The 11,273-nt window shown below is 38.5% G+C and overlaps 1 protein-coding gene and 1 pseudogene across 1 annotated transcript; both read left to right on the top strand.

Annotated features, from left to right (window-relative positions):
• The first annotated feature begins 863 nt into the window (after window positions 1-863).
• LOC147605536 (protein ASPARTIC PROTEASE IN GUARD CELL 1-like) lies at window positions 864-1,610 on the top strand. Its single transcript, XM_086793620.1, has one exon. The coding sequence runs from the start codon at window positions 864-866 to the stop codon at window positions 1,608-1,610; it is 747 nt and encodes a 248-aa protein (XP_086649746.1).
• Window positions 1,611-1,664: 54 nt separating this feature from the next.
• On the top strand, window positions 1,665-2,294 carry LOC147605537 (aspartyl protease family protein 2 pseudogene; annotated as a pseudogene).
• The last annotated feature ends 8,979 nt before the right edge of the window (window positions 2,295-11,273 follow it).

Raw genomic sequence — 11,273 nt, forward strand, 5'->3', positions numbered from 1 at the left:
GCTTCTCCCTTGGCAAACTGGTTCTTCGTGGAGCTATAACTCTAAATTCTCAGCAGTAGTTAACCCACTTGAAAAGGAGCAAGGGGTACATTGCACTATTGAAGCAACATTGGTTATGCCTGAGGCGCAAAGAGTGTCGAAAGGCGAGCCGCACAAAACATAGCCCTATAGACAACTTTGTATTAGACTCATTCAAAGATAGTAGGAACAATGGTCACAACAACAATTGATCATTGATTGTTAAAGCATAGATATTTCTTATGAAGAACCGTACTAACTTAAAAGGTTATAGAGTCATAGCATGCATATGGCCTTGTAAGTGTACTACCCTATTTTTCAAAATGACGACCAAGGAATGGTAACTTAAAAGGTTATAGACTCATGGCATGCATACGGCCTTGTAAGTATACTTCCCTATTTGCAAAATGATGACCAACGTGTGCCTCTCAATTAAAAGCCTGTATTGTGCATGCATTATACCACATCTTGAAGGTGGTTCTCGAATGGATCAACGAAAGCTTCTGGGATATTAAGGGTCACCAAAGGGTCAATAGCAAGAAACTACTGGGCTGACAACAAAATGTATTAACAAAAAAAGGACTAGGAGTAGGGAAAAGGGATTAAGAAGGGTAGTAAGTCAACTAGAGTTGAGAAGAAAAAAACCGAATGGGAATAGCAAAAAGGGATTAAGAAACAACTAAGACGAACTAGAGTAGTAAGTCAACTAAGGCTCTCACTATTTCGAAATTGAATGTAAATGATGTCAAAATTCTTGGCCGTCGGCCGACAGACCGGCGACCGCCTTTCCAGCCTATTAAAGGGGTGGCCCAGACGTACGTTGATCCATTCGATCTAAAGAACAAATGGCTAGTAAACATAGAACGCCCACATCAGAATGCGTGCGTCTGCTCGCCCTACTGGTTGCAGTATTGGCGTCTGCGTTTTTAGCAGCGCAGCCGGTCTCCGCCACTCGCCGCCGTCATCATCATCACGCTGGCGTCGTACACACAGCGCACATTTTGCACAGAGACTCTCCAGGCTCCCCGTTCAGGAGAGACAGCGCCACAGAGCGGGATGTTTGGCTAGAAAGGCTGGCCAGGGATGTGACACGAGTGACGGCTGCTGGGACTGGTGCGGCGCCCATTGTGTCTGGGTATAAGCTCGCCGGCAGTGGAGAATACTTCGCCAGGTTGGGCATCGGCGGAAACCCAAGTACTCGCAGGGACTTCTACATGGTCATCGACACGGGCAGCGACCTCTCCTGGATCCAATGCGCACCTTGCGAGTCATGCTACTCGCAGATCGACCAGCCCGTCTTCGACCCAGCCACCTCGTCCACCTTACGCAACGTCTCGTGCCACTCGCCACTATGCAACGGCAACCGCTGTGGCCTAACTGGCAACACGGACTGCGAATACGAGGTGACGTATGGCGACGGCTCCTCCACCTTCGGCAACCTGGTCACCGACACCGTCACCCTCGGCCGATTAGGTGACGGCGGCAGCCTTCCCAACATGGTCTTCGGCTGCGGCCACCGTAACGAGGGGGACTTCGTAGGGTCCGCTGGATTGCTAGGCTTGGGCTCCGGCCAGCTGTCCTTCCCATCTTAGCTGCACGCCCGTGTGGGCCTCGGCCAGAGCACCTTCTCCTACTGCCTCCCTCCGATGTTCGTCTCCACAACCTCCACACTCACCTTCGGCGGCCCCACGCCACCCGCTCCAAAAGACGCCAAGATTCTGTACACCCCGCTCCTCCGCAACGCTAACCCGGGCTTCCAGAGCTTCTACTACGTCTCCCTCACCGGTATCAGCGTCGCAGGGGCTCGCCTTCCCATCCCTACTTCCTTGTTTCAACTTGACGACCAAACAGGCAACGGAGGCGTCATAGTTGACTCTGGCACCTCTGTCACGCGCCTCCCTTCCACAGCTTACGCACTTTTTCGCTCTGCATTCCGCAAGGCCGCTGCAGCCACTACCGCCGGCCTTCGCCCCGCCGATGCGTTTGCCATCTTCGACACTTGCTTTGACGTCGACCACCCTTCAGCTCACCTCCCAAGCAGTGTACCGAGTGTCGTCCTCCACTTTGAAGGCGAGGGTGCCGACCTTCACTTGCCTCCCTCGAATGTCCTTGCGTCCATCGACCGGTCGGGAACCTCCAAGAAAGTGTGCCTTGCGTTTGCTCCCAATTCTCAAGACCAACCCTTCTCCATTCTCGGCAACATCCAGCAGCAAGGCTTCCGCCTCTCATTCAACACTCGGGCCTCCAAGCTCGGCTTCATGGCCGATCAATGCTAATTAATACTCATGGACCTATAAGTGATCTTTCATTTTGGAGACATCTTTTCACGTTTCCTGCAATGTATTTCCCCTTTAAATCAAAAATGTCATTTCTATGGTTCAGCTCATTCTCAAAATTAAACGAAAAGATCTTTTATAAAGCTGATGTGAATGGACCATGATGTGTGAATGGACGTATAATTTAGTGATCTAACATTTTTCTAAAATTAAAAAGAGAGTTGAAATCTATTCATGCTCCTCCTCTCACTACCATGTCAGTTATTTCAATGCAAGTTTGGCTTTTGAAACATGAAAGAATGTGGTTTATTAACAACAAGAACCAAAAGGGAATGGCGTTTCAGTCAAGTCAAGTCTAGCCTATCCTCCCTCGATACCCCCTTCATATCAACACCCGTTACTTAACGAACATGTGACGATACCTCAGTCATCAGTCATGCCATCAAGTGTATGGATAAAGCTATAGTATGCATACTAAATTTACCTTATTAATCCATAATAAGCCCACATAGTATCCATACTTAGACCATGTTAGCACGATTCATGCCTCGATCTCAAGCCACCATTGTACAACTGAGCCTTGTAGCTCAACATGATTTCTTAACCATGGTCACGTTTCCTTATAAATGATGATACTGTAAGTGCACATGACTTTTTAAATAGTATCATGCATGCTTTGCAATAGCTATACATGAATGGTCACGATATATATACATATATATATATATATATATTCACTCTATTCACTCTCCTATTGGAAAAAAATTATAGCTCTCGATTTCAAAAGAGGACGACAAAAAGAAAACCATAGATATTTTTTATTTCTCGTGACAAAAATTCCTTTGGATTCACATTTGAGAGAAACATATTAAAAATGTCATTTGAGTACTTGCATTGATGAACGCCTACGCATGTTCGATGCCGTCCATTACGACCAACATTAAGAACACGATCAACACAAACCAAGCAGCACAATTTGCTCGTCGCAGCCCCATCGCTAGTAGCAATAATGAAGAGATCGTGCCCACAAACCGCCAGCTGTTTGCAACCGTTGGAAATTGAAATGCAAATTATAAAAAAATGTTGAAAATAGCTTGTTAATTCGAAGATTGTGCTATGAGTATTGTGTACTTAAATTTTCAAGATGACAATCAAGAACATGACAACCCATAATACATTTTTGATAGGGAAAGGAAAAACCAATACTGAACATCCTAGAAAGACTGATCTAGCTAAACCACGCAAGGAAACTATCTTTTAATATATTAAAAACACTTCAGCTATCTAAACACAAAAAAAGATACGTATGGTAAAGCTACTGAAGCATAGTATGTAAGGTAGTATTTTGCAAGTCACATATATGACACTATCCTTTTCTTGGAAGTAATGCCTGTGATAACTCCAACTTTGATAGAGCTGCCTGGTGGATGAAATTATGTACCACTCCATCAAGTCCCAAGACGTTAATGAACACAGAGTGCAGGTGTTTACATGGCATGTAAGCCAATTTACTTGCATCCCACTCTATGAAGTCCTCACAAGAACATCGAGGGAACTCACATATGGTGATTGAATAAGTCAACCCTCGCAAAGTAGAGCCTTCTATCTTCAAGAAAAACATATGGGTTTGCCTAGCCACAACAACACTCTCTCATACCACCTCCACCACCATTTTCTTTGCTCTATTCATTCTTTCAATGAATTTCTTGTTCAATTTGCTTCTCCACTTCACAAGCTTTCCATCCATGGGTGCTGGTCTTTCATGGCTTGGTGGCAGCATAGCATAATCGAATCCGGCACTTGCAACAAGTTCTTTATCTCCCTCTAACACAAATCCTGCTTTCTTTAATCTTGCCCATGCTTATCTTTTAATGATGATGACACCATACTTGATGCCATGGTTTCGTCTCTTGTGCGAGTAGCTAGTGCCAAGAAGGCATGTGTGGAGGAAGTGAGGGAGGTAACAGGTGGTGATGATTATAAAGTGTTGGTTTTTGACAACCCACATGATGACTAGTGAGCCTCCACAAACATTGACGACACTCTATTCATTTGATACTCAACCTTTTTCAGTTTTATTTTATGGACATGGTGGCTTTGGTTATATAGTCATGTTTTTTTCATTGTGTTGTATCAAATACATACTAGTAGATGAATTGTAATTTAGATGTCATTTTGCAAGTTATAATGGTTTGTTGCATTCTTTGTCATGTGAACTGTTGATTGAAGTAACTCATTTTCCCATCTTCCCATTGTCCCCATTTCTTGTAGCGTTCTTCCGTGCTAAAGATATGGCAGATAAAATGGCTCATAGCAAGAGATTTGATGCTACTATAAGGGAAAGGAAGGGGAGACAATGCATCTATGTGGATGATGAATGCTCAAAGTCATGAGCATATATATCTTGAAGTAGACATGTGTGTATAAAGCTTTTTTGTATCTCTAGCTAGTCATATAAATGGTTGGATAAACTTTTAGTTTTTTGTAAGTGTCTGGATAATACGATCTACGTGTGAGTTAAATTAAAGTTGAAAGAAAGGCATTTCATGTCCTGCATAAATTGAGTATATGGGTAAAATGAATTGGTGTAGGGGTTTGCACTTAGTTTTCTTTGCTCGCATTTTGGGCCTTCCTCGGTTTTGGTCGCTCACCTTTTTGAATGCCTCTTGTATATGGTACCCTTTTTTCATGAATCAATTTCTATATCATACATATTGTATATGGCTTCCTTTTTTATGCCATACATACATTTTTATCAAACATCATGTTATATATACAGTTTTTTATTTTTGTATACTTGATAAGCTTATATAAGACCTTCCTTCAACATTTTTATCAAACATCACATTATTTTTGTGTACTTGATAATCTTATAGAAGGCCTTCCTTCACACATTTTCATCAAACATCATCATAGCATAGCATAATGAAATCCCTATGTGAGAGAGAGAAAGAGAAAGAGAGAGTTTGTGTGCATGTGTATGTGGCATCGCAGCATAATGTTTTTTTTTTTACATTAAGCTTCTATTCAACACTTTGTCTATGGGGCTAAGCCTATCATGATGCAACACGTTGAGTATATGAGCCGAGGAGTGTGGCTTGACTGAGTCCCACCACTTGTAGTCTTTATTTTTGTCCAAGAGAATCGCTTGACCCTCCCTCCACTTGTATTATTTATTTTTTCATCTTCTTAAAAAGCACTTTGGAAGTGTAACCACTTGAGTAGGCACAAAGACTAGACTGCACTATCAAAGCAATAGCACTGGTTATGCTACAAAAAGACTTTCTCTAGTTCAGAGAGTGCCCAAATATATTGGCTACACAAGACATAGCCATATAGACATTTCTATATTAGTCTCCTTCAATTTTGGTCATAATAAAAGCTACACAAGACATAACCATATTAGGCTCCTTCAAATGCAGTTAAAAGAATGAATATAATGTTTAGAACAACAATTGTTCTCTTGAGTCAATATAATTTGCAATTGTAGTAACATGGTATTTTAGATCGTGATTTATAGTGTTATGGCTTATGTTTTTAAAATTCTAAACTTACCAATATGATATCCAATGTTGATAATGTTAATACCATGTCAAGTTTTTTATGAGGTCATTTGTCATCTACACAAAACACTTGTGTGGATTACCCTTTAGTACGTAAACCTTTGTTATACCTAGTTGTGTCTAAAGAAGATGGAGTTGTGTACATACACCCATATAATACATACACCTTTGATACCTAGTTGTGTGAACAGGAGACGAGTTATCTATTACCATATTAAGAGTATCCAAGGTAACTGTGCATATTTGGTGATTTGGCAAAGTGGAGGATACTTGAATCCAATTAGTGGGTCATCTATTTAGTACATTAGTTGTGTGCAAAGAAGATGGAACTATGTAATATCATCTTAAGAGTGTCCAAGGTAATTCTTCATTATTCGATGATTTGGAAAAGATGAGGCTATTTGATTGTAACATTTTCAAATTTTAGTGCAATTGCAACATAATGAGAACATGGATGAGGCTCTTTGTGGATTAAAAAAACGAAAGAAAAGTTTACTATCCCCCATTGACACTTTTAGAAATGTAATGTACCGATACGTGTTATTTCATTACTTTTGGAAAGTTTGTTTCATTATTTCATGAAGTGGGGATGTTGAGGTAGTCGTATGGATTTGTTTAGAGTTAGTAAATAAAGAAATTTCAAGACATCAATAGTAGTCATTTTATAAAGCATTTTTTACATCTAATGGGTCCAATTTGGCACATAGATGTTAGTACGCAATGATATTTTAATTTACTATGGGTAGTCTACTCTGGCTATAAACTTTAGCATGATATAATTTCCTATATGGGGATGCATCTGAGTTTGGCATTTTCTAATGCCTGAAGATGGCCATGGGTGCCAAGGTATGGGGCGTCACTTATAAATATGTATGCATAGCGCGTGGGTTCAACAAAAGGGGTTTTATTTATCCCCTTTTTGCACATTTTTTACATACATAAGGGTACCATTTAAGGGTACCATTTAAAGGGGGTACTTAAAGATTGAAAAGAAAAAGGGTGTGTTTTTTTTATGAAAATTTTATAGATAAGGGGTTTTTTATTTAGGCATTTAACACATGTGATATAGAGAGTTTACATATAGTGACCCCCCCGGCGTAGGTATGCACCATTTGCTTAAAATGGGATTTTGCAAGGGAGGACGGGTTTCTTCTAGAATGGCTACAAAAGAAAAATTGAAGTTCATATTAAGGGGAAGAAACATAGTGTTCAAAGATTTCAGAGATTTCTCGGAGGTGAGGGTGGGGAGGTGAGGGGGCGATCAAAAGAAATGGACATCATTTTTCATGTTAAAGAAAGCTCATTGGGACCCATATCTAGATGAGAATGCTTGTGTGTGTATTAGAACACGACTCATTCATGCATGCAAAGAAAAGAGTAACTTTTTCTAATTTTGGAAGAGCTTCTTTTTGGAATTATGTATGCTATTTTGTATTAGAAAAAGAGAAGAAAATCAAATTGTGTTAATTATGTACATGGCAAGCTAGAGAGAGAGAGAGAGAGAGAGAGAGAGAGATTATGGTTTTACCGTTCAAGAGTGGTGTGGTGGAACCTACAACAATTAAATGAGTAAGGAAGCAAAGGCTGCAGTATCCATCATGGAGGTGGGGTGGACATGCATGAGTTTATTCTCTCTTTTGGATTCTAGAAACCACCTATTTGCAATTGTAGTAATATGGTATTTTAGATCTATTTTTAATGGATAAACTTTAATTTATTTATTTAAACCTTCACATTTGTCAATATTTATTTCATGCGGAGACACATGAGTTTGTGTGATTTATAGTGTTATGGCTTATGTTTTTAAAATCCTAAACTTACCAATATGGTATTTAATGTTGATAATCTTAATACCATTTTAAGTTTTTTATGAGGTCATTTGTCATCTACACAAAAAACTTGTGTGGATTACCCTTTAGTATGTACACCTTTGTTGTACCTAGTTGTGTCATAAGAAGATGGAGTTGTGCACATACACCCATTTAATACATACACATTTGATCCTAGTTGTACCTAGTTGTACCTAGTTGTGTGAAAAGAAGACAAGTTATCTATTACCATATTAAGAGTATCCAAGGTAATTGTTCATTATTTGGTGATTTGGCAAAGTGTGTGTGTGTGTGTGTGTGTGTGTGTGTGTGTGTGAGAGAGAGAGAGAGAGAGAGAGAGAATGATTTGAGTGAGTTTGTGTGCATGTGTATGTGAGAGAGAGAAAGAGAAAGAGAGAGTTTGTGTGCATGTGTATGTCGCATCGTAGCATAACATTTTTAAAACAAAAATTGAGCTTCCAGTCAACACTTTGTCTATGGCTAAGCCTATCATGATGCAACACGTTGGGTATACGAGCCGAGGAGTGTGTCTTGACTGAGTCCAACCACTTGTAGTCTTTATTTTTGTCCAAGAGTATCGCTTTACCCTCCCTCCACTTGTATTATTTATTTTTTTCATCTTCTTAATAAGAATATAAAGAATAGAAAGGGGAGTAAAAATAAGGTATGCATGTAGAGAAGGAGGAGGAGAAAAAAAAACAAAAGAAGAAGGCGGAATGCTTCTCTTGAGATGATGAGAGAAGTATTAATTTCATTTATGTGCCATCCTCTTTATTTGCATGCAAGCCTATGAACTCTCTAGTTTTGCATTATAGATGTGGATAAGCAATACATTTCACTATATGTGTAGGCGAGAGGACCAACTTTTTGTACATGCCTTTTGGCAAATTCAATGAAAGAGATCATCTTATTTGTGTATCTAATTAATCTTCTCAAGTTATTTTTCTTCAAGGGTTGTACAACTAAACTTAATACATGGGGCATTTTGTTGTGTTCTCCCCCAATTTTCCCATAAAAAGTTGATAGATTCACAGTGCTACATTTTGTAATAGTAGGTTGTATCAATGCTTACAATTCCTCACACTTGGTACATTTCTTTATAAAAGTGCATGTTATGAGAGTTGAAACTAGCAAGGATATTTATAGTGTGACATAGCTACCATGCTCTAAGGATGCCGAGCATTGACATTGAGAACTTCTGGAAGTGTAACCACTTGAGTAGGCTTAAAGACTAGATTGCACTATCAAAGCAATAGCATTGGTTATGCTACAAAAAGACTTTCTCAGGTTCAGAGAGTGCCCAAATATATTGGCTACACAATACATAGCCATATAGACAATTCTATATTAGTCTCCTTCAATTTTGGTCATAATAATAGCTACACAAGACAACCATATTAGGCTCCTTCAAATGCAGTCAAAAGAATGAATATAATGTTTAGAACAACAATTGTTCTCTTCAGCCAATATAATTTGCAATTGTAGTAATATGGTATTTTAGATCGTGATTTATAGTGTTATGGCTTATGTTTTTAAAATCCTAAACTTACCAATATGGTATCCAATGTTGATAATGTTAATACAATGTCAAGTTTTTTATGAGGTCATTTGTCATCTACACAAAACACTTGTGTGGATTACCCTTTAGTATGTAAACCTTTGTTGTACCTAGTTGTGTCTAAAGAAGATGGAGTTGTGTACATACACCTTTGATACCTAGTTGTGTGAAAAGTAGACGAGTTTTCTATTACCATATTAAGAGTATCCAAGGTAATTGTTCATATTTGGTGATTTGGCAAAGTGGAGGATACTTGAATGCAATTAGTGGGTCACCTATTTAGTACATTAGTTGTGTGCAAAGAAGATGGAACTATGTAATATCATCTTTAGAGGGTCCAAGGTAATTCTTCATTATTTGATGATTTTGAAAAGATGACGCTATTTGATGGTAACATTTTCAAATTTTAGTGCAATTGCAACATAATGAGAACATGGATGAGACTCTTTGTGGATTAAAAAAACAAAAGAAAAGTTTACTATCCCCCATTAACACTTTTAGAAATGTAATGTACCGATACATGTTATTTCGTTACTTTTGGAAAGTTTGTTTCATTATTTCATGAAGTGGGGATGTTGAAGTACTCGTATGGATTTGTTTAGAGTTAGTAAATAAAGAAATTTCAAGACATCAATAGTAGTCATTTTATAAAGCATTTTTTACATCTAATGGGTCCAGTTTGGCACATAGATGTTAGTACGCAATGATATTTTAATTTACTATGGGTAGTCTACTCTGGCTATAAACTTTAGCACGATATAATTTCCTGTATGGGGATTCATCTGAGTTTGGCATTTTCTAATGCCCGAAGATGGCCATGGGTGCCAAGGTATGGGGCGTCACTTATAAATATGTATGCATAGCTTGTGGGTTCAACAAAAGGGGTTTTATTAATCCCCTTTTTACAAATTTTTTACATACATAAGGGTACCATTTAAAGCGGGTGTTTACAGATTGAATAGAAAAAGGGTGTGTTTTATTCATGAAAAATTTACAGATAAGGGGTTTTTAAATTAGGCCTTGAACACATGTGATATAGAGAGTTTACATATAGTGAACCCCCCCGCAGGTATGTACCATTTGCTTAAAATGGGATTTTGCAAGGGAGGACGGGTTTCTTCTAGAATGGCTACAAAAGGAAAATTGAAGTTCATATTAAGGGGAAGAAACATAGTGTTCAAAGATTTCAGAGATTTCTCAGGGGTGAGGGTGGGCCCTTTGGGGGTGGGGAGGTGAGGGGGCGATCAAAAGAAATAGACATCATTTTTCATGTTAAAAAAAGCTCATTGGGACCCATATTTGGATGAGAATGCTTGTGTGTGTATTAGAACATGACTCATTCATGCATGCAAAGAAAAGAGTAACTTTTTCTAATTTTGGAAGAGCTTCTTTTTGGAATTATGTATGCTATTTTGGATTAGGAAAAAGAGAAGAAAAACCAAATTGTGTTAATTATTTACATGCCAAGTTAGAGAGAGAGAGAGAGAGATCATGGTTTTATCCCTCAAGAGTGGTGTGGTGGAACCTACAATCATTAAATGAGTAAGGAAGCAAAGGCTACAATATCCATTATGGAGGTGGGGTGGACATGCATGAGTTTATTATCTCTTTTGGATTCTAGAAACCACCTATTTGCAATTGCAGTAATATGGTATTTTAGATCTATTTTTAATGGATAAATTTTAATTAATTTATTTAAACCTTCACATTTGTCAATATTTATTTCATAGAGACACATGAGTTTGTGTGATTTATAGTGTTATGGCTTATGTTTTTAAAATCCTAAACTTATCAATATGGTATTTAATGTTGATAATCCTAATACCATGTCAAGTTTTTTATGAGGTCATGTGTCATCTACACAAAAAACTTGTGTGGATTACCCTTTTGTATGTACACCTTTGTTGTACCTACTGGTGTCTAAAGAAGATGGAGTTGTGCACATACACTCATTTAATACATACACATTTGATACCTAGTTGTACCTAGTTGTGTGAAAGGAAAACAAGTTATCTATTACCATATTAAG

Source organism: Cibotium barometz, chromosome 59, assembly GCF_041138505.1.
Source record: "Cibotium barometz isolate CiBa-2024 chromosome 59, ASM4113850v1, whole genome shotgun sequence".
NCBI lineage: Eukaryota > Viridiplantae > Streptophyta > Polypodiopsida > Cyatheales > Cibotiaceae > Cibotium > Cibotium barometz.